We start from the raw sequence: 25,764 nt of genomic DNA, 5'->3' as shown, positions 1-25,764 counted from the left end.
CGAAATAACCATAGCTCGCAACTTAAAGCGGATTATCTTAAATTTTCTTGTAAGAAACCTGATTGTTTTCGGAAATTAACTGTAATCCTGTGATTATGCCACAGGATTACAGTTAATTTCCGTATATATAGGGTCTATGCCCTATAATGTAAAAGTTTGAAGTTTAATTCAATATTTGAAACATTTTGTACAGATTCCTAAATGGTACATATGTAAATACTGAAATTATGCCATATTTCGTAAACTGTTCAATTTTGTATAATTTTATTTTTCAAAATCATGCACAATTTAGTAGCGGTTTATCAGCTTACCGAATAAAATGACTGTGACTTAACAGACAGACGGACATGACGAGACTATAAGGGTTCTCCCTTTTTGCCACAAGTAAATTGTGTGGTACCCTTCTAAATCTATGATGTACCGTATTCTAATCCTCGAATAAAGAAATAAGAGTTAAAAACCTACAAATCAAAGAGAATGTAAACTACGTACTGGGTTGTTTTGACAGACCTCAAGCAGGTGACACAAGTTATTATTGTTAAAAATTCCTGTGTTATAAAAACAATAAAGAGAGGACGCTGTGCTTTTGTACGAGTGTGTACTTGCAGAACACAATGTACCGCAATGAAAGCTGATACCGGCGCGTGGTGGGCGGCCGCGCTGCTCGTGGCCGCCGCTCGCTGGCCCGCCGCCGCCGCCGCTGCCGCCGCCGCTCGCGACCACATGCCGCAGCGCTGCGATTCCCTGGCCTGCGACTCGCTTGACAGACCCATACCGTTTCATGAATACAGGCTGGATGGCGAAGATCTCCTGGAGAATATTACCCGTTTACTGGGGTTGAATATTTCGAATCTCGCGCAAATTGTCGACCCCTATAACGAGCTGTTGGATCTGTTAGATATGTTGCAAAAGTATGGCGATCCAAGTACAAATTACCGCAGTAAATTTTTTACATATGAGAAATTTATACCATGGAGAGAGTACCCCAAGTTCAAAAGTTCAAAGCCCCTGCCGCCGAGGGACGGCGACGCCCGCGCCGGCGTCGCCCGCGCCGGCGCTCTGCGCGCCGCGGCGCCTTACGTGTTGGAGGCCGTCGCCCCGAGGGAACCAGATTTTGTGCATCAGGGTATCCAGTTAACTAGTTATTATTTTCTAACAATAGACATTGTAAATATGTCTAAAGGTTGGACATTCTTATATTGTTAAATCACTACTTAAAATTTTCTCAATATTTGAAATGTTATTCTAGCGGGCATCAGGCCCGCGACTTCGTTCGCGTGGACTTTATGACTCCAGTGATGTATAAATACGAAAGTGAGTATATTGTTACTTAGTGTTCCCAAACTAGCGGAATGGATTTTATATATCTATGATCCGTCGTCGTAAATTTCCCACGGGCACAGTTATTTTTCCGGGATGAAAGGTGCCATATGTCCTCCATACTTCAAAATATATGTATGCAATGCGAAAGTGAGAGCTGTTCGACTGTTATTTTTGACTATTTTTTAATTATTAAATTCGTGCTGTTATGTTCAGTTGTTTCAGAGATCTTCGAGATATCTAAATACAAAGTTAGAGTGAATCCTACGGGCTACTACTGCATGGTCGCGCTCCTCTCAGGACCCGTCACATTCATCCTCGCTCTCGTGACGACTGCCAGCTTGTTGATAGTTGCTGTGTATGTAATCACTAAATGTATCTACTTACACTGGAAAAGTTGTATTGGCTGTCCCTGGGTAGTGGTCGCCACGGCTGCCTGTAAATCCTGTCTGTTTGCAGGTGGGAGGCGTTGAAGCAAACTGTGAATTCGAAGTTTCGACGGCCCTTCGACCGCAAATGCGACCCTTACATCAAGATCATTCTTGCCATTGCACTGGTGACATTGCTAAGTCTACACTTGTACGCATACTAATAGCCAGTTCCTCTGCGAGCGAGCAGAATGAGCCTCGCGAACAGCCTCGCGAGGCTCATTCTGACCGACCGAGCTAAAGGCCTCGTGCGGCTACCACGCGAGCTGTTTGCTCAGTAGGATTCAGTTAACAGCATGTTTGTTTGTTTAGACGAGCTTCGTTAATTTTGATGATATTTGTCAGTTCTAGTAGAGAGAGATCCATTACTATATAAACATTAACTTGGGAGATATACCAGGTAGTCAAGCCAATGGAGGCCAAAGGACGAGTTTCATTTCCCAGTAGTCGCCGCGTGACATCGATACTTTATGTGAGCGTGGTACATTTCGCGAGGCCCTAAGGATTGACATTTTCGAATGAACCTTCTGTAGTCACACAAGACATTTACGAATGAGCTTTTTTAGTTCGCAACCTAACTTATTTGCTATAAAAGCTGTGGCGCGCAAGGCCCGAGAGGGAGGGAAAACTACCTATGTGTTATACCTAAAAGAGATCATTATTTGTTTATGGAGTAGGTACCTATAGGATAGATTATTTTACTGGGTTACTGGTATCTAACGCATAACCTTCCAAAGGCGCATAAGCATAGAGACTAACATTTTTTGTTCTACGAATTTTATCTAAACGTAATAAGTACAAACATTTTCCTCTATTTAGTTTTAATGTCGTTTATATAAAACGTTAACTCTATCTTCGATTCTGCTACATAACGCTACTGCACTGTCTCGTGTTGCTTGGCTATTATATAGAGATTATATAGAGTTCAGATGTGTAGAATCGCAAATTAGATTGTATTTTTTATATGAAAAAAAGCTACGAATCACGTAAAGTCGTAGAATAAAAATTGCTTGTTTTGATGTACCCGAGTAGTCTTTAGGAGGTTTTGCGTTTGATACCAGTGACCCTGTATGTTATTAAACAGCCACTAAAGATAGTTATCCACATGGTTTAAAAATTATCTAAGTGATTTAAATACAGATATGGCATGTGGGAATTGTCTGCGGCAGAGAAACTAATGGAAGTTGGCGTGGTGGATATGAGCTTGGCTATTTGCAACCTCACGAGGTCCGTCAATGCTTTCCTTCAAAATCGCACTGGGATTGAGCCGATCCGCAGGGCGAGCCCTTCGGAGCCGCTGCCGGAGCCCCCCCTGCCGTGGCGGGACTACAGATCTTTTGTTCGTACGGTTCACCTTAACTATTATTTATAACGACAAAAACTCTCGTGTAGGTTATTTTTAAACAAATCTTCAGCCCCGTTGGAGTGTTGTATCCATTTACCTTTTGCTAAAACCGCCCCAGAGAGGTTTAGCTGTGAAAGCGTAAACTTACTTTTGCAATTACAATATTACCCAACGGTAAGTACTATGGATATATTTTAGGTTATTATTTATATATTGTATGATATAGGTAGGTACGGATGGAAGTATGGATCATTTCCGTTGTTAGAATAGATCATTAGTGCCAAATAAAATAAATTGTACCAAGACTGTCAGAGTTTGAAGCGCGATTTTTTTGATACAAGTAATAATGAATATAATGTTTCAGTCCATTGGTTATACTATAATAAGGAAACCATGTCAACATTGTTGGATCGCCGTCGGACTCCATTGACGTCCCTGGCCGACATTGCGCGTCAGCTCGACGTCGTGCACCGTGACCTAACCGACGTGAGGGAACATGGCAATTCGCTTGGATTTCTGACCAATCAACTCAACGCAGGTCTGTCAAATCTGCCACACAATATCCGACTACAACACCACTGTTAAGAACACATAGTTGCTCAATGGTCTAAGTAGTCAGTGCAGCGTTTGATTGACCCAAGCTTCCAACATCTCAATACTTCGCAGATACATCATGATTGCCCGCTTATGTAGAAGTGTTCAATAAGCTACTTTATGACTATAATAATCATTAATAAATGGCTGCGTTTGTTTTGCACAGAGCTTCGTAATGTGAAGCGCACTCTGCTGCAGACGCTGGCCAGGTGCGAGGCGCCGGCCTGCCTCGAACTGCAATGGAAACATTACGTCCAAGATTTTAACACGGACGTCCCACAAATGCAGGTGCAGGCGAGAATTATTATTCAATTTGCAAAGACATTTAAATAAAATGACGTATATGTACAATATGTACATTCTTCCACTTATTATATGACTCACATTTGTTAATTGACGTCTTTGAAGATATGGCTGCGGTGAAGTTTGTTGCGCCGCTTATTCTTCATTCCTGTGCTTTGGAAGTCGACAGTAGACTTAGTATAAAGTAAATGATTATGACATCAAATAAGCGATGTATTACTTGTTCAAACTAAGTTGAATCATCCTAAGTTAATAAACAATTTTGATTTTGGACCAACCTAAAGAAGTAGTTGTTGGCAGTTGACGGTCACATGGCGTGTGGTTGTTTGTGTAGATGCCAGATATGTCGAAGGTGCTACAGAACTTGACGGAGCTGCGCGAGCAGCGCCTGCGCGCGGACGTGGACGCCGGGCTGCGAGTGCTCCGGCGCGTCGGCGACCACTACGCTAAAGCCAGATTCAAATACTACAACAAATCGTTGGAAACTTCATGTATGTCATAATTAACCACCTATTCAATTGACAATTCATTTATTGACGCTATATTTATAAATTAATAGCAATAATTTTGATATTGAATTGGTGGCTAAACCCATGTGGTTTAGCTATAGTAACCTGAAATAAATTAATTTTTATTTTATTTATTTATTAAGGTAACTACATACTTTTTAATCACATTTTGTAATTTACAGGGAAATTGGGTCATACTTATCTACGCAACTATTGGTTTTGGATTCAAGGAATCTACGATAAATTAGAAAATTTCGAAAAATACAGAGAATTATTAACCAACAATCACCGTCCGCGTGTACGTTTTTATATATATTCCTGGTTGTTCCCTCTGATGACGGTGAGAAGTTTAACTACAGTACAAGCTACAATATGTTCCGTCAGTACAATATGCAAAGTGGAAATTTCACGTTAATTTGGAACTTGTCTATACCATATAAATTAAAGCGTAGAGCGTAAAACCTCCAATAGAAATTAAAGCGTGAAATTTCGTCTTTCATTCTAGGTCTGATCAGCGTTGTTGCGATTGTTGTCTCTTCGAGTGTTGCCTCCGGATAATACGGTGTGCATGAGCACCAACTTCCTAGTTTTGTATCGCTAAAAAAACAAATATACGCGTCGACTAGAGAACATACTACATTTTCAGTCGACTAAATAAACATTTAGTCGACTGAAAATGTAGTAGGTTGATTATATTTCGACCAGTAGTTAGTTACTTCTTTATTTATGTATTCTGTATATTGCTATGCATCTAATGAATTGCAGTTACCAGTGCTGCTCCTGTTCGGTCTCCCCCACGGCTTCTGGGGCGAGCGGCCCACCACGCATCCAGGGTATCGCCTCCGTAGCAAGGCCGTCGGTGCGCAATGGATATACGCGTGAGCGCAATGTTTTTTTATACAACAGCTGAGAATATTCTTACTATTGTGTTTTAAGTACATTTTTGTGAATGTGTATACGTATACGACTTGTCAATGCCCTTTGTTGCCAGTGGTTATTCATATACTTACATATTATCGCGCCTGTTTCCCTTGGGGGGTAGTTTCTCTTCGGTTATGGATGCTCCTAACATCATGGAGATCCGCATCCGTGTTATTAGATGATTTTTATAATAATTAAGCTAAGTAAATATATTTTGTTTCAGTGTGATGGTGTTGACGATAGCGGTGTTCGTGGTATGTGCGCTGACAACGGCGCTCGTGTTCTTCCTGGGCCTCCTGATGCAGCGCGCGCTCTGCGATCCGCTCGAGTGAGCGCCGTGGCATCCACTTGTTGCGCGAGTCCGACACTTCTGTAACCTGTGTAAACGCCTCGTGCAATGAATGGACGCCTTATTTCAATTACAAAGCTGTTCAGATTTTTCCGGCATTGTCTACATAATATCTAACTATACGAGTATTCAACCTGCGGACAGTGTGGACTTATAGAAGACCTAAATATACCTAAAAGATTAGGCATTCAATTTTATGTACCTATGTATACAGCGTTTTAAACTATGTTTATATGTGTAACTGTGTTTTATGTATATATGCAAGCTTTTGAATTTTGATCTCTCATTAATACGTATTTTCTGTGACTTTGGAACAATATCTAAGAGGCAATATTTACTTAGTAAAATATATAGAGAAAACATGGTTCCTGGCTTAGACGTGTCTTGTCCCCATGCAGGGACCCCTTGGGCAGCTGGGTGCTCCGCTTGGCGGACCCCTACGTGGACATCGAGCAGGCGATCTTCAGAAGGCAAGCCGACGCCCGATCTCCACTCAAACTCAGCAAAATTATTCATCAAATTATGAATCCTACTGCGACTCATCGCCGCTACTACTATCAGGTAGTTATATCTACTTTAAACGGAACGGCTTTCTTATAACCTAACGTTTTCAGAGTAAATATTTTATGACGAAGACTACAATAATAATCTTTTTTTAATACGCTATCGATATTTTTTATATTATTTTGTTATGTGTACATACAGGTATTTGAAATAGACCGTTGGACTAGCGAAGACAAAACCCACTTTCCGCTCTTTAAACAATGGATGCAATCATTGAAAGAAATGCAGTCGAAGACAGGGCTCGTGCTGCCCTCTGGCGTGTCGGCGCTGAGCGCGCGCGCCCGGCGGAATCTGCGGCGCCTCGCCGACACCCGCTTCTGGGACTTGCCTCTCGACAGGTGCTGTAGCCGAACAGATGCCCACGCAAATTAACCAACATTGCGTAGTTTGTATAACAGCTTTTATTTACCACAAGGAAAAACCAGTAATGTATGCCGAATCTGCCGAAGTATATAGAAGGTATAACATTTTCTGACTACAAAGCACCGATATAATTTTCGAAACATTATTGACATACTTATATTTTCAGAATCATTTCATTGTGGTCTGAACGTGCAGCAATAACTTTTTTATTGTTTTTATTTACTAAAACGTTTTTTTTATTATACAGAAGCCACGTGTCATAGCAGTGTAGAACAGTTCAGCCTTTTTTATTAATATAAAAGAAAGACAGTGTTACAGAATAATTTCTGTAACACTGTCTTTCTTTTCAACTCTCCTGTGAAAGATATTTATTTCATTTTGAAATATTCAGCATCTTAGTACTTATTTCCTATTTAGTGTCTATCTCTTCCTGGTATACAGAAATAGTCAAATAAATTAAGTCACCCAAAAATTAATTAATCACAATCAATTAATTATTAATTGTATAGCATATAAAAAATCGGTTATTTTAGAATCCCGCACGCGTTGAAGAATAGTAAGGACCTGTTTACCAAAAAATCCCGCGAGATGGCGTTGTTGTCTGACGCGCTGGAGCGCGCGGCGGCCAGCGTGACGGCCAGCGGCGGCTCCGGCTCCATCCCGGCCGAGCTGCGCGCCGCCGCCGCCGCGCTGCAGGACCTGCGTCTGAACATCGTCCTGCCCATGTTCCAACGCGCACATGCCCTCAATGTATGAATGTTTATCGAGGATATTACTAGCTTTGATTGCCGATTCGCCCGCTTGAATTTCCTTTCCAAGAAATGAATCGAAGTGGACTATCTATCTTTAGACGATACGATAATTTCGTATCGTCTCTAGTTCATTATTGATTCCATTTTTGAACTTCTTTAGCGTTGTGCACTTTTTGTGATGGGTAAAAAAATGTTTAACTCGCGTCAGGACACGTGACCCTGATTGAAAAATCGTAAGACTTCAAAATTCAAGTTTTCGCTTCTGCCGGCACTCCCGGAGTGCAACACGTTTTTCGCGTGTCCCGGTACGTATCTCGTCCCATTTTCCGCGTCATATCTCGTTTCCAGGAACATGTTCAGTTTTATCCTTTACCTTTATCGGCTTTATTAGTAAAAATGCTTAGAGGGATGCAATTTAATTCACAAATTTGCAACCGCTATTTCACCCTCATAGGGAAGCATTTCCAAAATCCAATAAGTTAAACCACAAATGCAAATATTAAAAATGAGTATCACTTTAAAAATTACGAAGTTTCATGTAACTTGAATCCCCCATTTCCCCCACTTAGGGTTGGATTTCCGAGATAAAACCTAAGTTATACTCCGCAACTTTGCAAAATGCCTGAACAAATGACAGTCAGACAAAATTAAAAAAAAAGTATTTCGGTAATGAAATCGGGTTATTATTAAGACTATACAAATAAAAAAGCAGAAAAAATTTCTGTGCAGTTATTACAGGTGGTCATTACATAGAGTACTTTAAATCGCCAAAAAAAATAAGCACTTTATTAGCCTATACTTATCTACCTATAGATTGTATGACGTGTCCCACAGTACTCAAAACTGAAAATTTGTCGAAGAGAGCAATGGTTCAAACTAAAGATTCGCAAAGAGCTATGGAGAACAAATAATAAATAAATGAATTATTTATTAACTTGAAACAAAGTACAGATACGAGTAGATGTAGAAAGTAAAAAATAGATTGTGTGACCTTACATGTTCCGCCAGGAGAGCATGGGAGCGTGGCGTTAAAAGTAGAGACTAAAGTCATAAAGTGGGTTTTGGCAAACCAGTTGGTTATAAATGGCCAAAAAATGTATGCACACCGCGCGCTCTGGCTACTTACTTCAGAATTGCCATTTTACTACAGAAATAATACAATGTGGATGAGTTGATGGTGGTGCTAATGATTTATGTGATGATCAAGTAGAGCGCAGCCGGCAGATTGCAAGAGTCGCATCGATTCAACGTGAGCCACACGTCGCTGAAGCAGGCCATCATAGAGAACCTCGGCGACGTTGTCGAGCTGGACCGGTTCATCAACGTACAAGCTAACATCAATGAGGGAATGGTAAAATGTTTCATCAATCTTTTCACTTGGAGTCTCGCTCGTGTACCAGAGGACTCTAATAAACTAAGGGGTCCGTACGGCGGAGAACGAAACCTTGTAAATACAGTCAGTTACATCAAACTTGTTCTCCTATTAGTAATAAAAATATGTTGTAGATTAAAATGAAAATTTTCAATGAATTTTTGTTTAGAAAGCTGTTTCAGAGCTCTAGCACATAAACCGTGATAACACTATGGAAAACGAAGGCTTTTGCGAATAAATGCCTGCTTAGTCCTATCACTACATAGTATAAAACAGTCGCGTCCCGCTGTCTGTCCCTATGTATGCTTAGATTTTTAAAACCACACGACGGATTTTGTTGCGAGTACATGCATAATATTGAACCCTTGCGAAGTCGGGGTGGGTCGCTAGTTACCTAATATATTATTATTGTTAACTATTATTTTTGTGAGAATATTTATATTGCGATCGTTCTTATCGTTTTAACATATGTATTTGATGCCTCAGAGCCTGCGGCAGACCGCGAGGGACCTTGCGGGCTTGGTGCTGAGCGTGTACCCTAACCACATCACGCGGTGTTTACCCGATGGCGATTTTTTATTAGAACACTCGGAACGTGTGAGGCGCACCCTGTGCGGCAACGTGATGGTGCCCACGGTGAGCGTTCAATTTTGCCGCGAAAGAGGCTACAAACTGGCTCCACCACCATTTTAATCAATTTATTTTAATAATTAGCGAAATCTAATAAAATATCTTAACAAATTACGCTACAATAGGTAAAGAATTTTATTAGAAAGTATTATATTATATCTCCCGTGGGAATTTTTGAGATAAAATATAGCCTATAGCAATCTTGAATAATGTAGCCTTAACGAGTACCTTTCAAATGGTGAAAGAATTTTTGAAATCGGTTCGGTAGTTTCGAGGATTACTCACCTCAAACATACAAACTCACAAATGCTTACTTCTTTATAATAATAGTATAGATTATTAAATATAATGCCGCTAACAACACCAACGTGTTTCAGCACGGCATGTGGCTCAGCCTGGCGTGGTGCTGCCTGCAGCTGCTGCCCATCCTGCTGGTCAGCCGCGCCCTGGCGCGCCTGTTCCTACACACTGACCTCTATCCCGGAGAAGCTCTAGTCAGGTCCGTACCTACTGACTTCTGGATGCTTTCTTCTTCTAGTCTTATCACCATCCGGCCGACATCAAAACCGTCAGACTCGAGTCATGGGAGAGATGCCACAAGGTACCAGATTGCGTTGCCCTGCGAGAGGAACTTCAACCTGGCTATGATCAGCCCTGGCCCACTTGAAAGTCGCTAAACAGACCGCGCACTCAAGTGGGCCGGTGCAAAGCTGGCTAGGTGGGGTATGCTTGATCATTCTCATAACATGTGCGATTGTAGCTTCTCCCCACAATCGATGGCTCATCTGCTCGCCTGTCCCGAGTGCCCAAACACGTGTAATCGAACTGATTTCTTGAGCTTCCGATGAAGCCACCGAAATGGCTCGGTTCTGGCAAGAATATATTTAGCATCCAATAGAGCGTTATAGATTTTCCATCGACGAGCAAAGAAGTATGACAACACACCATGAGGTTTACTACAGTCATATCATACTATATTAACCGCATGTCAGTGATTTCGAAGCACCAAAATATATCTATAGTATTACAGATAAACACAAAAATTTTTTTTTGGTATAGAGAATACAGAGGTATCGAAAAATAGATCTATTTTTCAATGCCTCTGTTCCGCATTCACGTAGATATAGGATACTATATCTACGTGAATGCGGAACAGACTTTCGTATTTGTAATACTAGTGTGGGTTTTCAATCGGGTTCTGACACATTTGACCACATCTGATCCATTTGGTCAGTTGAGAGTTGAGACAGAAGTTTTTGATGCAGCGCGTACGACCAATTAAAGTGCTATGAGCGGGAAGCGTTGCGGCACAGCGGCGTGAAGCGCGACCACGGTCTGTGCGGGAACTGCGCCCGCGCATGCAACTTGCACCGCCCGCACACCTGTCTGCCGAGCTAGAGCAAGCGTGCGACCGCAGTTGTAACAACACATGCAAGTATCGCAAGTTATTCAGACATAGCGGCCTTAACACAACGCACGTGTAATAAACAAATAGCGTCCCGGGGGTTTGCTCCCGTAGGAATATCGATTAGGAGTGGGATAAAATCAAAAGTATCCTCTGTCACTCAGGTGTAGATCAGGTGTTGGTAAAATAATGTTATCATTACACCTATCTCGTCGTCACACATCGCGTAGATATAAAGTGCGTCAACTGACGACATTGTTCCAGATTGATAAAGAAAGAGACGTCTACGCTCGTTGCTATAGAGCAGTGCTGTGACCAAAATGGTGCCCTGACTTCTTTATAAGTAGTAAGTGCGTGTTCATAATAACTTGTCGATTTTTTAATCTTTTCGTAAATGTTTTGTTTTCAGTGAAAATTTGGCCGTCATGGAGTTGGTGACATAGAACATTAGTTATGAGTTTCGATTCTGCTGAACATTAAGTGGTAATTGTGTTTCAAAAGTTCTTCAATAGGTCTTGCTCAATTAATTTCGTTGAAAATATCCCGCGTACTTTCATGCCAAAGGCCCGAGCGTCGTTTCTTCAGCAACTTCAAGAATCGCCACTCGTCAGCGAAACTTTACATAAAGAGTGATTCCCATGATTCGGATACCAAGACGCTATTGACATAAGGTTACGATTTTACTTTAGCAGAATGGACACCTTGGGCTACCAGACATTAGTGGCTGTGCTTTCCGATGTTATAACGTTTATGTTAAAGTATATAAATATTGATTTGTGCTGCAACTGTGGCGTCTTATTGGTCTTCCTAAATGTTATTCACAGAATCGAGTCGATAAGAAGTGTCATTACGTTTTTGGCCGTGTCACAGTACCCTAGTTACTCCTCTACATCGAGGTGACTACTGCCATTTACCCACGAGATTCGCAACACTGGTAATCAATAAGAAACAAAATCACGAATTATGATAATACAAATACTTTCGTTGGCTTGGTGTGATGTAGAAATCATTCTTCGATATGTTGCTAAAGTTTCGGAGGTGAGAGATCTAGGAGTAGTCCGTGATTCCAAGTTATTATTTGAGAGCCACAGTAATATAATAACTACTAAAGCTAGCAAACTCCTTGGTTTTATTATGCGAGTCTCCCGTGATTTCAGTAGTGTCAAAACCTTAAAGGTTCTTTATTGTGCCTATGTTCGAAGTATTATTGAAACCCCCAATATGCAAAATATATCTCACGCTTGGAGCGAATTCAAATGAAATTCATTCGGTTCCTTAATTTTCAATGCAAAACTAAATTTAAGTATGATGTTGCCTGTAGAAAGCACCACTTACTACCCTTGGAAAAACGGAGGTTAATAGCTGATATTATCTATATTTTAATTTTTTTTTTTCAATAAAATTGACTGCCCCGAACTTTTGTGTCTTTTTAATTTATATGTACCTACGCGATCGCTCCGTCACAAACTGTCTTTGGTCTTAATGTAGCAAGAAATTACCGGAGTAACTCTTTCGCGTGGCGAGCAGCTGATAATGTCTAGTAAATAAGCAGCAATGTCTTCGAGCTTGATTTATTCACAGATAGTATTAATAAGGTACGGCGTGAATTAGCCAATGATTATTTTTATGATCTAGATAGATGAGAGTAGTTTTTTGACAGGAGCTAATTGGTTACTTAGTATTTTCATTACTATTTCTTTTTAATACTCTTTTCCTTCTTTAAAATTACTATGCAGTTTCTAGTATATATATAACTTCTGGCTAATGTATTTTCTTGTGATACTGTCCTTTTGCTTAGATTTCACAATTTCTTATTCTTATGTTACCTGTGGAGACTTACAATTGGCTCTCTGTTTCCTACTCTTATTTGTATGTTTTTGTTACTTAGCTGTGAGTCTTCCTAAATAGCAAATAAATAAATACATTTTAACTGAGGATCATTGTGTCAGCGAGCGTTGTGTCAGCGCCACGGATCAAAGTGTTAAAGGTTTCAGAATAAATATATAACGAATTCATATATAAAATAAGCATACATAGATCTAGAATGACAGTCCCAGATTTATATCATGATTACTTAAATAGCAGTCATTAGTAAAAGGAAGAAAGTCAACAACTAGTTTGACACAAGTATTCGCGGGTGCTCCGTGGACAGTATATCTCGAGGTTTTCACAGATCTTGTATTTAGTAAATTAAAAAAATTGTGTAAGAAACAAGCCACGCAGTTGAACTAATTTTTATTTTGTGCTACACCAACATTAGCATACAAAACAATTAAAATCATATTTTTGTATACAATTATCACAATACTTTTAAATTGCAGACGCTTCCACAAGTGCATAGGCAGGCCAGGGTTTCATCTTCTTGTCTGATGCTCAGTTAACACTGGAATATAAAATGTCTGTGTATAAATGAACTGTACGGTGTGTCCACAACAACCACAACAATCGACTAACTTCTACTTATAGTGCCAGTGTTTATTTTGTAAATCTGAAATATCTGTGTATGATGTTATATATGTAATATTTGTTTATATATATATATATATTCATAAATTCCTATTTTTAAGTGTGAAATAAATTTGTGGAATTATTCACATCAAATCCGGAGATACATGTGTTCACATAATGTATGTAGTAAGAAAATTATATTAATTTTCATTACAAGGTTGTTACGCCATAGCCATACAAATACGGGTATTTGACTAGTGACTCACTCTTCTGCGCTTCGAGAGAGGCAGCTCGTTGTCGTCGCACGCTGTCGTGCACAATCTGCACAGGTTACTCGTCCTCTTGCCGCGCCTGCGCAACTTGCGATTCTTTTCCGCAAACCGCTTTATTTCTTTGTACGCGCTGCATCAAAATTATATTATGAAACCAACTAAAGTTTCCGAAACCATTTATAAATCTCCTACATATGACATTATTTAAAATTCTTTTAAAGTACATAATTCAACCAATATACATAAACATGTAACATTAAAAGGCCTAGCATTATAAATGATGTCTGGATATAAAAACAAGTTTATGGTGCTAGATTATACTGATCTTGTTGTACAAGTAACATTCGGTGCTTTTAGGTTTTCGCCAAATAGCTTCTTCATCTTTGTGTGTCGACGCCCTTGCAATGGTTTATTCAAATATTCGTCTAACACGAAGACGAAAATTGTGACGGTATCAGCAATATTACGTCACACTTATAATTAACTGCTTTTCAACCAATAACATGATTTTAAACACAGACAAGACCATCGTCATCATCTGCAGCCCTCCGTGACTGCTGGGTATAGGCCTCCCTCTGTAGTACAACAATATCTAAATGATGATATGCTGAAGCCTGTGCCGACCGCTGCACCGCCGCGCCGGGGTAGGGGTCGGTGCGCAGGCAGATGCGCGCCAGCGTGCGCCCCGACCATATCATCACCAGCAGCATCAGCCAGCAGAGCCCCATGCAGACCCAAAGACCTTGCTGAAACGCATACCACGTGATTACACACTACTAAATAAATTCAACCGTCACACAAAACAAATTGTGTTAACAACTTTTAACAAGTCATATAATAAACAAGGTAGCTGTCGAATAAATAAACATAGCTTTTTTATAATTTTATGTCGAATATATTTCGACATACAATTCGAGTCATTTCTATATGTCGTTTAGAATGAAAGTTCACTGGTGTTTCTAAGGGTATTTTGAATAGTCATCAAAAGAAAAACTTGTCATATATCATCTACCCTATTGATGTAGATAGTATGCCTAGCCTTCTTATTAGAGTACAAAGGCCACCGATGTACGGAATTTAAACATTGTGTAAATAAATAATAATAAATAATATAGTTAACGTTTTGATTCCCTTGTGAATTACAAGATACGCGACATACTTAAATACCTAGTCATATACTTCACGTCTAGATTCTGATTTGTCAAGTTTGGGGTTTGTCTGAGCAGAGACTCGTCGGCGTTTTAGATTCTACCATATTTGTACAACGTAATATTGAGTGTTCTAATGATTCAACCAAATTCAGAGAAGGTTGAATAGAGTTGTTCAATGAAAGAGCACTAGCTGTTTATTTTGAAAGACTACAGGAGTAGTCTTTCAAAATAAACAGCTAGATACTTGAGACTGAGAAGTGACAGTGACAGTAGAACTGAGAAAAGTGACAGTATCGGAATCAACTGAAGTTGATTCCGGTATCTGTCACTTCTCAGTCTATCAAGTATCATAAATAGGGGATGACAATTACTCACCATTGGAAGATAAAAATTTTCACATAGTGTTAATCGAATTTTTGCTTCATGTATCATGAAAAGGTTGTCCTGGGGCAAAAATTTCTCAAAATATTTCCGGTAAACTAATAAGAAATCGCTTGTGATGTCCACGTAATAGTCTGCAATGTTCATGATCGGGATCCACTGTGAACAAATAAATACATAAGTACCTACATGCGTGAATGCTCAGGTACCTGTTAAATGGACGACTGCTTCTCTATTTCTAAGTATTACCGCAGATGGAGTGAGATGGAAATATCAATCAATAGGATGGGCAGTAGGTATAGATGAATGGATGCAAGTTTTCGTCTCGCTCATTGTCCATCCATATCCATATCCTATTCTAATCTTGCAAGTTCAATTTCACCTATTACTCCTACAGAGTTGAATTTTTCCATGTCATTTTACTTCGTATAACAATACATTAATGCCAAAATCATCCCAAAAGCTGATATCGGATTCTGAGGTCGCTGCTTTATTGTGATTAACATAGTCTACCTTACTAATGGCGAAAAATCGCATAAAGTCGGACGAAGTCGCATTTGGCTGCTATGTACTTTTCAAACCAGTCTTCATTATTAATATTTTTATATTTACGATTTGATTCTAATTTAATTTAGTTTAACACAAGTGTTGCGTAGTGCCACAATCTAGTTACGTAGTTATAAGTTTTAAACTTAGTTTTTAATTTAAGTATGGTACCCGCAGAAAACCAGCGTCACGGCCCAGCCACGACACATGCTGGGTGGGGGCCACTTTGGTGCATGTTTTAATTCCGGATTGTATTGTCAACTTAGTTTTAATTGTCACTATGTACCAAATAAACTATTTTTCTTTCTTTTCTTTCTTTCTTCAGTTTTGAAGCTTATCATCCTTATAATTGCTTTCGGGTTTTAGTGAAACCCTACATGAACATATGCACCGCACCCAGCCAGCTCGGAGGCTGAAACGGACGAGCCGAATACAGGCCGCAGGCCGTACCTATGCGACGCTGCTTCCATCCATCATGGCAACTAATTCTTTGTAGATATTTCGTCGTTCGCATATATTTAATTTGTTTGTTTGTTACCTCTTCAAGCTTTATCTACTCCACCAATCTTCTTGAAAATTTGCAACGTAGGTAGTCGAGTAAGGAGAACAATTGATCCATGAACAATGAAATGTTCCTGTGGCAAAAGCTAGTAAAATATAATTTAGCAATTACAAATCTCGCAGCCTTGTGTTCATGATCGTCGTTGCCGATGATCTTCATATTCTCCATATCCCTAATGTTGTCCTCGATCACTTGCTTCAGCGTCGTGTTACCGAGGTTGAAACGCAGCGACACTTGCAATCTACTGGCTGTGCTCTAGTTGGAGAACAAAATTGTTTAATATGGGTAAGTAATTATAGTCCCCCAGTTTCTGCCTCAGTTGTTGTGATGGTTAGAGTGTGTGTGTTACCATAGCATGAAAATAACTATACATACAGAACTGAAAAACCATTATGACTCTACATCAACAGTATACATCCAGTTTTCAAAATTATTTATACCCTATATGTCGCCTAGGCCTACATAACAAAAGTTTCATTCAAATCTATCCAGTAGTTCCGAAGTTTAGCGTGTACAAACAGACAGACATACAGATATACAGACAAACGGACAGAATTTTTTTTTCAAATTTTTACTCTTTTGCTATGACTCTATCGCCTAATTTTGTGTTTATGTAAATTTATTCAATGTACAGGATTTTTTTACTGTTTTATTATATGTATTGATTGTTACCGCTGTCATCGTATTCTGATATAACACGACAGAGTTGTATTTTGATATGCTGAATGATGTTTGTATTCAACGAGATTCGTATTTATTTCAGTCCGATTACTTTTCTTCTCAAGGGTAGGTACCTACCTACAATGGATTTTAGGGGCTGCAAAATAATACGCTTTATACGTTTGCAATATACCTAAACACTTTATGGCGCCTCGTGTATTATATTTGCTCCATGGATATATTATTCCACATTTCCAACTATCCCAATTTCATTTTAATAGGTACTGAAAAAACCTGTTCCCGGATTAATTTTACGCAGGCGAAACCGTGGGTAAACAGCTAGTTCGTGATAATGTACTTTGTGCAATAAACTATGGTTATTCTCACATTGAGCACACGCGCTTCCTGCAGCATGGGCAGGACGATGTTGAGACGCAGGTCCCGCAGCGCGGCGGCGGCGGCGCGCAGCTCGGCCGGCACGGCGCCGTAGCCGCGCCTGTCCGCCGCGCGCTCCAGCGCCTCGGACAACAGCGCCATCTCGCGGGATTTTTTGGTAAACTGCTGCATATGACTCTTCATCGTGGACGGTATTCTAAAAAAAGGTTTTTAATAGAGCATTTTATATTTTTAGCCGTGGTTCCTGTCAGCTCCCTCTGCTTGTCAGCAATGTATGGCAGCTAAGTCGCCATGTCCGATTCGCCTTCAGTGACAGTTTTCGAACGCATTTTTTAACAAAACAAGTTCACCATCCAGCTAAACAAGGCTTTCCAGTGCGCTGACGATTATTCAACTTTCTAATCCATTTTATTCATGTTTACCTTAAAAGGCAAGAGGGAAAACGATGCAAAGAGTAGTAGTTGTGCGAGGCACCAGTCAGCACCCAACAGAAGGCACAGTGCTGTTGCGCGGAAGAAAAACTAACGTGGAGACCGCGGGCACGCCGGCGACCGCCAAGGAATCCTGTGTAGGCCTCTCGTCCGGTTGCCAACCGGCTCGACAGTGACAGGACCAACCTTGGGATTATGAGCGCGATAGCAGAGCAGCTTGTCGCTGATGGCTAGCCAGCAATTGCGCACCCAACTGTCGGCGAGCGGCCAGCGAAAAATCGTTTCTCTGGATCCTCATTCCGGAATCGAGAATGCTCAGTCTGAGAATGGTCCACTAACAGGCACAACTTCATATACCGACTCTCCAGTTGGCTATTCAGAGTTGGCTACAGGACCCCGACCGACCCGAATAAATCCAGAATCCTCCAAAATTTTACAAACTGTATCGTTATAATATACCTAACCTATATACCTATATCTGGCATAAGGTATACCTGTCAACAGCCAAGTCCGAGAAGCGAATGTCCACAAGCCGCAGCAGGCTGCGCATGGCTAGGTCGCTTAGCGCCATCATAGACGTGGGCGGCTCCTGTCTAATTGACATCTCTTCAAGTGATTTCCTGTAATATTATGTTCGACGTTGTCAAATGAACGATAGTGAATTATTTTGAAGTGGTGGTTTTTGAAAGAGAAAGAAGTGTAAGAAGTGTTAGGGTAATACTCCAACTCATACTCACCACCTTTATAATACTTCTAGTATATGAAATACTTTTAAAACTATTTCAAGAAATAAAGATACATTTATTTGCAAAAAACATGACAATGCAAATTGATGTTAAAAAAGCTAGACCCACACGTTCCACCGACTATGGGTATGCAAAAATCAATAAGAAGCATGCACAGCAAATTTCTTACTAATCCCAACTAATAAAAATGCAAAAGTTTGTTTGTTGTAACTAAGGTGGTTAGAATATCTATATACCACCCTTGTCATCAGCTCTCCTGAGAATACCCACTCACCCCTTCGTCGCTTATGGTGGCGCTCTCTGATCTGGAAGGAGAACCGTTGACTAAAGCTACTCGTAAGATAAGCTGCTATTTTAGCAACTTGTAAAACTATGAGCGCAAGCTCTCCGCTCACCACCAATTCAATACAGCGATCTTTAAAATATTCTGTGTAGCTATGGTTATTTATCGTTTTTACCTTCTGGTAGATTATGGTATTCTACCACCAAGTCTCCTCTATTATACCTAGGCACCTGTATTGCCCGCGGAACCACGAGGCTCCGATGGTGTCACATCGGAGGTTGTATTGTAATTCTGCATTCAGTCTTAAACGCTTCAACTGCGCGACTTGTTGGGTTCTACTATGAGTCGACGATATTGCCGTGGTCATGACAGTGTTGCGAACCAACTGTGCGCTTTAATCATTAGTCGTTAAAAAAATATACCTAGTTCGTTGCTTGTAGATCACAGGAAAACCTATAAGAATTCTATAAATTTGTACGACTCTGTTCACGCGAGTTCAACTCGCACTCAAACGCTTTCTTACCTCAATCTACCAATCCAAACAGTGGTCCACGTTATACGTTTTCTGATGTGTATAAACCGATGCTTTTCTTCTCCAGCCTGCCGGTAGATTTGAAACACCTATGCACAGAGAGGACTCGATCAACTAGGTATTTTTTATGATTATTTAAGGCGCTTCTTTCCTTGAGGAAAATCAGACTCGGATGACCTACTTGTAAATATATATAATACGTTTTCTATTAATACCATCCATAATAATAATACACTGGTAGGTAATTATGATTCCAATCTGGTTCAAGTGTACCCAGTAGGCTAGTGCGAGTAGGTAGTTTCATCAACTTTGTATATTATATTACATCGATACTTAGTTATCAAAACTAGTGATTGCCTATTTCTACATCAATAATCGGTACGTACGTTATATATCTCTAGTGGCGTTTTGGGAGTCCTCAACTGCTCGATGACGCGGCTGAACTTGAGTCCATAACTGTAGTTGGCTTTACTTCCGAAGATTAACTTCTCGATGTCCACGAAGCGGTCCCAGATAAAATCGAACATTATACTTTGAGTGGGTTTCCTGAGGGCGCGGAGGAGACAAAACTGATCAATGTTTGACCCTAGACCTCTCGACCGAAGGAGCGGCTAGCGGGTGCAGCATTTAATACACCTTAGATTATATAAGTTACTATATGGAGCATTTGACGACATAAGTACGGAGTGAAGTATGTCCTGTCTAACCACGATATAGTTCTGTGGTGTCCTTTGCGACGTGTTAGTTGCCATCATGTCTCGGGAGATCAACCGCTCGTTTTGTGTGCGCGCTTTTGGCGCCAACATAACTTACTCGAGTGGTTCACAGATGACGCGCTGGAGCAGCGTGCTGGCCAAGTAGAACACCGCCGCTCCCAGCCCGCACACCAAGAATGGCAGTAACGATGCCGCTATGGACCTGCAAACTAACTCATTATTGATTATCAAAACAAATTGTTAAATTAAAGCTAATATTTAATGGAAAGGATGTTGGCTTCCTAGTCCTACGAGTTTGAATTCATTTTAATGTATTTGCCAAAAAATGAACTCTGTAAATACGTACAATAGATATCTCACCAGTATATGAGCCGCGAACCAAAACTACTGCTGCGCAGACTGGCCCACGTGAAACCGCGGTACACTCTGCGCCGCGAGCCGTAGCAACAATGGGGCAGGCCGAGGATCATCACCACAGGGACCTGTATTTCGATTTCCTTCTTATTGACTTTTCTTAGGGTTCCGCAGCTTCAAAAGGAGTAAAGCGGCCAATTGCGAGTCGGATTCGCCCATGAAGAGTTCCGCAGCAATATAACATAAGAGTTATTGTTGATCTTTATGTTTATGAAATTAAATGTCTTTGTATATTTTTATATTCGCGTTGATTGAATGAAAGGACGATTTATGACGTATAAAAACAACTACATGCGCATATATTATTGTATTTTTGACCCCAATATTTGCGGCGTCACTTGTCCCCATTATACAAGCTCCATATAATTGTTTTTGACACATGGAGAAAATTATCCAAAGTATTTAATGCATGCAGTGTTTATAATCTCGAAGCAGAAGTAGGTATAAAATTAGTCTTACTATTAGAAAAAAAGATATTAGGGCCACCGTGAACTGGATATACGGAAGATAGCGGGTGATGAATATTGCTCTGATTTTATCTGGTACCTCCAGTATTGGGTAAAAGCTTTCGGCCCACCAATACATCCTTTTCAGGAACATTTGATTCATCTTGTCTGTAAATAAATAACTGGTCAATTGTGTATCGGGTCAATGGCCGAAATAAGGTGTGCCTATGCAATATTGTAGATAGGTGTTACTGCTAACATAACTATCGAATATGCTATGTTAACACCATAAATTAAAATGAGAAGCCACTTCAGATTTCAAAAGGAAACTTATCCTCCATTTCGTCCATGATGAAAGACATTTTGTACCACATATGCTGGAATTTCTACATCAACACCAAAGTTTCAATTTCAGCGTTCTAGATTTACGGGAAGTACCAATTCTATTTTGATGATCAGTGAGTTTAAGTGTCGAAATCGTGAAACCTCGCTTTGCTTAACTTTTGCTTAACTGTGAAAATATATAACCTACAGGTTTGAAATTTTGAGGTTCTGGTGTAAGCTTATAGCTCACTAGAAGATGATAATTTCGATGTTATAAATCTATCCAAAGGTTCTCGTGTAGGCGGAACGAAAATACGCCGAAATGGTTTCTGAAAAGGACGGTACGGCAGTGTTTCCTTCGGCTCGACATTGTATTATACTGACTGATAATAATTATATTCATTCACTTACATAGAGCATTTAATACTTGATGACCGCTTCTATAGTAGTGTGTTTTAGGTACGTCTAATTTGAAGTCCCAGAAGTCGAAGCGTAATCCAGCAGTGACGTCATCGTGCAGACCCTGGTCACGTAGCTCGGTCACATTGTCCAGCACCGTCTGCAGCATACGTCTGGAATCTACATCACTACATAAACAATACATCACGTATAAAACACAATTTATAATACTCCAAAAACAATCAACCCCCGTTCATGCAACGCAGCGCTACCTACTTCGTTTCAACAATAGCATTCAGGGTTAACGTCAAGGTCAAGGGTTAACGTCAGACAGGTTGGATGTGACCCTGGGTTCTCCTAAAGGCCTCCCCTCTACTTCGTCATCTATCTCTGACCATTGCGTAACTCCTCCAGACTTTATCCGTCATATCTAAATAGTCCGACCATCTTGTTATGGGGCGGCCTCTTCTTCTTTGTAGCTTATACCTGAACATGCCGAATCTCGGTGTCGATGTCCAGAAAGTGGTGCATCCGCTGCAGGTCGAGGCAAGCGGGGGCGTCGCAACTAGTCAGCGACTGCAGCAGTGTCCGCTTCACGTTACGGAGTTCTATGCAAATATACGAGACATCTAAGGAACGTGATTCAATACAGGGGAAAGAAACGGTAAACGAAGGAACGTCTAAAAGGAAATCGAGGTTGCAAAATGAACCGACCTACTATAGTTACGCCCTTTGAGATAGAAGGTATCTAATAATGATGTTTGTCAATCGAGATTATGACAATAAACATTAAGCGTTTCAAATGGTTAAATGTCTTGTCTCATATGATGTGTAGGTAGATCATAGAAGGTGGTGGAACCTGTATTGAGTTCATTAGCCAAAGACCAGAGCATGGAGGTATGTTCCTTCATTAATGCCAGGTCGAGCTGCACGTCTTCCAGTACTCCCGTGATGTTGCCCAGAGATTTCATAGCAGCGCGACGATTGCCATAAATTATGAAATCAAAAAAGGGCATACTCCACCCAGTATAATATTTCCACCACCCTGAAAAATAATAAAAGCAGTAGGTATATGGAAAGCATAATTAGGTATAGTCTATCTGAAAAGCATTTATTTTTTAGGTAAGTATGTTTATTTATTTAATCAACTAGCCGTTTACCCGCGGTTTCGGAATTCGGTTGAGAACATTTTTTTCCGTATTAAAATGAGATTGGAATATTTTGAATAAAATATCCATAGCGCATTTAAAATACACGCAGCGCCATCTAGGCAGTGCTTTTATTGCATAAAACGTAGTATTCCGGCCGCTTGTCGATCGATGGTAAACCTCATGGGAATGGTACTTATTCGTAGATGGTGAGGATTACATATAGTAATCTTGTAGGCAAGTCAAGATGGCGGGATCCACCAGGTTTTTCAAAAATAGTATTACTATGTTTTAGTACTAGTTTTAAGGAGGAAGTCGCTGCCTTGCTTGATATAAGTACATCGCAAAGAAGTAAGGTAGGTAGTATTATTTTTGTTGCATAGCATTTATGCCAAAAGATTCAAAGATTTTTGTTATTTTTCATACAAACTATACCCCCAATTTTTACCCCTTTAGGGGTAGAATTTTGAAAATTCCTTTCTTATCTGAGCACTACGTAATAACCTAAAGCTACTGCCCAAATTTCGCGTTTATAGCTTCTATGGTTTAGGCTTGGGCATTGATTAGTAAAAAACGCTTGTTCTTTTATATATATAAATAAAGATAATATAATTATAACCATATTAGTTGGGATTGGGATTTTAATAATATTTTAATAATCACATAACATAACATCGTATAACTATCTATCTACTTATATCCAGATTGAAATATTAAAACAAACTTACAATGAAGTTTAAAATAGTCTGATGTAAATGCACTCAATTGCGTTTTCTGATAAACGGGTATGCCGGTCACATATATACCGTCCTTTGCGCGGCGAAGATAAGCAGCGAAGCTCCTCGTGAAGTTACACACGGCTACAAACAAGTCTTGCACACCAGTTTCCAGTTGCTCCCCTGACACAATAAATCCCCACACGCCGTATCTAAAGTATAATATAACATAGTTATTATCGGCGGGGATCGAATGTTTTATACCCATCGAATTATGATTTCCTCCTTCCCCCTTATGAAGTGCCTTCGTAAGGCGCGTCATAAGGAGGATACCAGGCATGCTATGCTGCAGATATTAGCAACCACATACGCAATTGTGAATTATCCACATAAATTTGCGCATCTGCATCTGCATGCGAATACTTATTCCGAACGCAGATGTATTTTATGCGTTGTGCATTATCTTAATTTTTTTTTAGGTTTTGACAGTCAAGACACTAAAATTCTAGATTTAAAATTATGGTTAGTAAGACATATTAAATCCATTAACAATCACATGGGGTGAAATAGGTGGTGTAAATACATATTATTAGCAAGAGTACCTACAGGTATAACCCCATTGCTGCAAACAACAGAAAGGCGAACAAGTACTTGAAGAAACAATCGCACTTATAGTCGAAGGTCCGCCGGGCGAGGCTCCGGCGACGCCACGCCGCCATCCTGCAAAAAAGAAAAAAATGTAACTTGCAAATTAACTTACCTGCCTTTTGGGGGAATTTTATTAAGAGAAGACAGCACTTCTCTGTGATCTGTGACGTGGTGGTAGTGGACGTCAGGTTGTGTGCGCACTCAATTGTATTATAATATTATTAGGTTTTATTACATACCAGCAAAAGATCGTCAACAAGGGCACCGTTAGGAGTATGAAGATGAAAGCGACGGGTCCGGAGAGAAGTGAGGCCAAACAGCAAAAGAAAACAGGATTCATTTTCATGTTTAACAGTGATACATTTAAGACTTCCGAAAAAACTAAAAAAGAGATATAGTTAGATTAGTTTAGTCAACAGCTAAGCAATTGGTCAGTTTCGCAATTTGAATTTCAGAAAGCGGAATATGTTTTTGATCAGCCGCTTAACTCATACATATATCGTAATTGGTCTGCATTTTAAATCATTCTGAAAAGCTAAATAATTACTTGGTCAGAGACATTTGGTTAACAGAGTCTAGCAGCAGCTTCATGAGGTCTGTTGGGTTATATTAGGTCAATATACACAACCAGGGTCGACTCCCAACGGTAGAACTCTTAAACTTGCACGATATCTGAGACGACGACAGCCTTTATTGACACAAATTCGCTCGCTCCGCTTTGTGTAGTCAGAAGCTTTTATTTCGGGGGGCTACGTGGGGCACTACGGGGCACTGAGCCCCCGAACCTAAATTGTTGAGCATTATCATGATTGTTTGCGAAACAAGAATTGCCGCCCGAATTTTATTACAATATTGTAGATCAAATTTTTATTTTGCTTACCAAATATTAAATTGGCATACTAAAGAGGTACTTGATTAATTCCCTTTAAATAGATAACAGACCTACCTACCATGTGTCATAGCGGCTGTGGTCGGCATGGGAGCTGTGAATTGGACGATACTTGGCGCCACCGACTTGTACAGGAAATTCATCATGCGAGATCTCGGCACGAAAGTCATATCTCTCGGTGGAAATATTTCTGAAGTGTTGTATATGGGAAGTTTCCGATTTAATTGTGGATAATATTTATAAGGGAAACGTTTTCTGCGAGTATGTATATGGGGCTCTTTTGAATTAAGTGCTAACACAAACATTAAGAAGAAATCGTTATCTTCAAGCTTAAAATTAAGAACACTATCGGTCAAATTATCGTCCAGCGGATGGGCATTAATTTCATCTTCTATTTCGTTCGTTTTCTGTGTGATCAGAGAAACGCAGTCTAAGTTGTCTATGTCATTGAAGTCGCAGTCGAACCAATCGTATTCCTGCGCTTGGTTGGGAGCGGCGGCGGCGGCGGCGGGCCAGCGAGCGGCGGCCACGAGCAGCGCGGCCGCCCACCACGCGTCGGTATCAGCTTTCATTGCGGTACATTGTGTTCTGCAAGTACACACTCGTAAAAAGCACTACGAACCCACTTTTTAATTTTGCATCACAGGGATTTTGAGTACCTATCCATAGATAGGTATAGGTGCCTACTACCTAAACACTTATTTTATTTTCATATCAGAATCCTGTCAAAATATTCAAATCACTTTTTTCTAGAAAAATATCTATGGAGATTTAGAAAGACCCCGCGCGTGGAGCTACTAA

General features: G+C 40.1%; 2 protein-coding genes across 7 annotated transcripts; one reads left to right on the top strand and one right to left on the bottom strand.

Moving 5' to 3' along the window:
* Positions 1-491: 491 nt before the first annotated feature.
* Positions 492-12,203, top strand: LOC128673726 (uncharacterized). 4 transcript variants are annotated; one of them, XM_053751775.2, is made up of 18 exons: positions 493-1,126; positions 1,546-1,678; positions 1,780-1,899; positions 2,889-3,091; positions 3,458-3,631; positions 3,854-3,975; positions 4,325-4,481; positions 4,682-4,839; positions 5,265-5,377; positions 5,644-5,748; positions 6,168-6,330; positions 6,475-6,671; positions 7,230-7,446; positions 8,659-8,799; positions 9,307-9,456; positions 9,828-9,949; positions 10,716-10,881; positions 11,265-12,203. In XM_053751775.2, the coding sequence occupies exons 1-17, from the start codon at positions 625-627 to the stop codon at positions 10,846-10,848; spliced, it is 2,910 nt and encodes a 969-aa protein (XP_053607750.1). In that variant the 5' UTR covers positions 493-624; the 3' UTR covers positions 10,849-10,881; positions 11,265-12,203. The 4 variants fall into 4 exon arrangements, with proteins under 4 accessions (XP_053607753.1, XP_053607750.1, XP_053607751.1 ...); XM_053751776.2 differs by having other exon boundaries at positions 1,537-1,678; positions 4,682-4,797; XM_053751774.2 differs by having other exon boundaries at positions 1,537-1,678.
* An 870-nt stretch (positions 12,204-13,073) lies between these two features.
* LOC128673725 (uncharacterized) lies at positions 13,074-25,742 on the bottom strand. 3 transcript variants are annotated; one of them, XM_053751771.1, is made up of 19 exons: positions 25,025-25,742; positions 24,314-24,455; positions 24,033-24,146; positions 23,439-23,638; positions 22,422-22,607; positions 22,049-22,170; positions 21,575-21,722; positions 20,853-21,007; positions 20,340-20,461; positions 20,077-20,181; positions 19,650-19,809; positions 19,255-19,352; positions 18,197-18,322; positions 17,263-17,467; positions 16,327-16,470; positions 15,102-15,266; positions 14,200-14,321; positions 13,570-13,705; positions 13,074-13,238 (listed from the first exon to the last, which is right to left on the bottom strand). In XM_053751771.1, the coding sequence occupies exons 1-19, from the start codon at positions 25,533-25,535 to the stop codon at positions 13,233-13,235; spliced, it is 2,967 nt and encodes a 988-aa protein (XP_053607746.1). In that variant the 5' UTR covers positions 25,536-25,742; the 3' UTR covers positions 13,074-13,232. The 3 variants fall into 3 exon arrangements, with proteins under 3 accessions (XP_053607746.1, XP_053607748.1, XP_053607747.1); XM_053751773.1 differs by having other exon boundaries at positions 25,021-25,161; XM_053751772.1 differs by lacking the exon at positions 16,327-16,470.
* Between the last annotated feature and the right edge of the window lie 22 nt (positions 25,743-25,764).

Source organism: Plodia interpunctella, chromosome 11, assembly GCF_027563975.2.
Source record: "Plodia interpunctella isolate USDA-ARS_2022_Savannah chromosome 11, ilPloInte3.2, whole genome shotgun sequence".
NCBI classification, from domain to species: domain Eukaryota; kingdom Metazoa; phylum Arthropoda; class Insecta; order Lepidoptera; family Pyralidae; genus Plodia; species Plodia interpunctella.
Note: the sequence above shows the minus strand (reverse complement) of the source record. Positions and strands in the feature narration are given on the sequence as shown.

Coding starts and splice junctions, on each gene's coding strand:
- LOC128673726 (XM_053751774.2), top strand. CDS start 625: ATGAAAGCTGATACCGGCGCGTGGTGGGCGGCCGCGCTGCTCGTGGCC. Junction 4,482..4,681: donor CAAATCGTTGGAAACTTCAT/GTATGTCATAAT, acceptor TGTAATTTACAG/GGAAATTGGGTCATACTTAT. Junction 7,447..8,658: donor AACGCGCACATGCCCTCAAT/GTATGAATGTTT, acceptor ATGATCAAGTAG/AGCGCAGCCGGCAGATTGCA.
- LOC128673725 (XM_053751771.1), bottom strand. CDS start 25,535: ATGAAAGCTGATACCGACGCGTGGTGGGCGGCCGCGCTGCTCGTGGCC. Junction 24,147..24,313: donor TTGTTGACGATCTTTTGCTG/GTATGTAATAAA, acceptor TCTTTTTTGCAG/GATGGCGGCGTGGCGTCGCC. Junction 20,182..20,339: donor GGTTCGCGGCTCATATACTG/GTGAGATATCTA, acceptor GTTAGTTTGCAG/GTCCATAGCGGCATCGTTAC.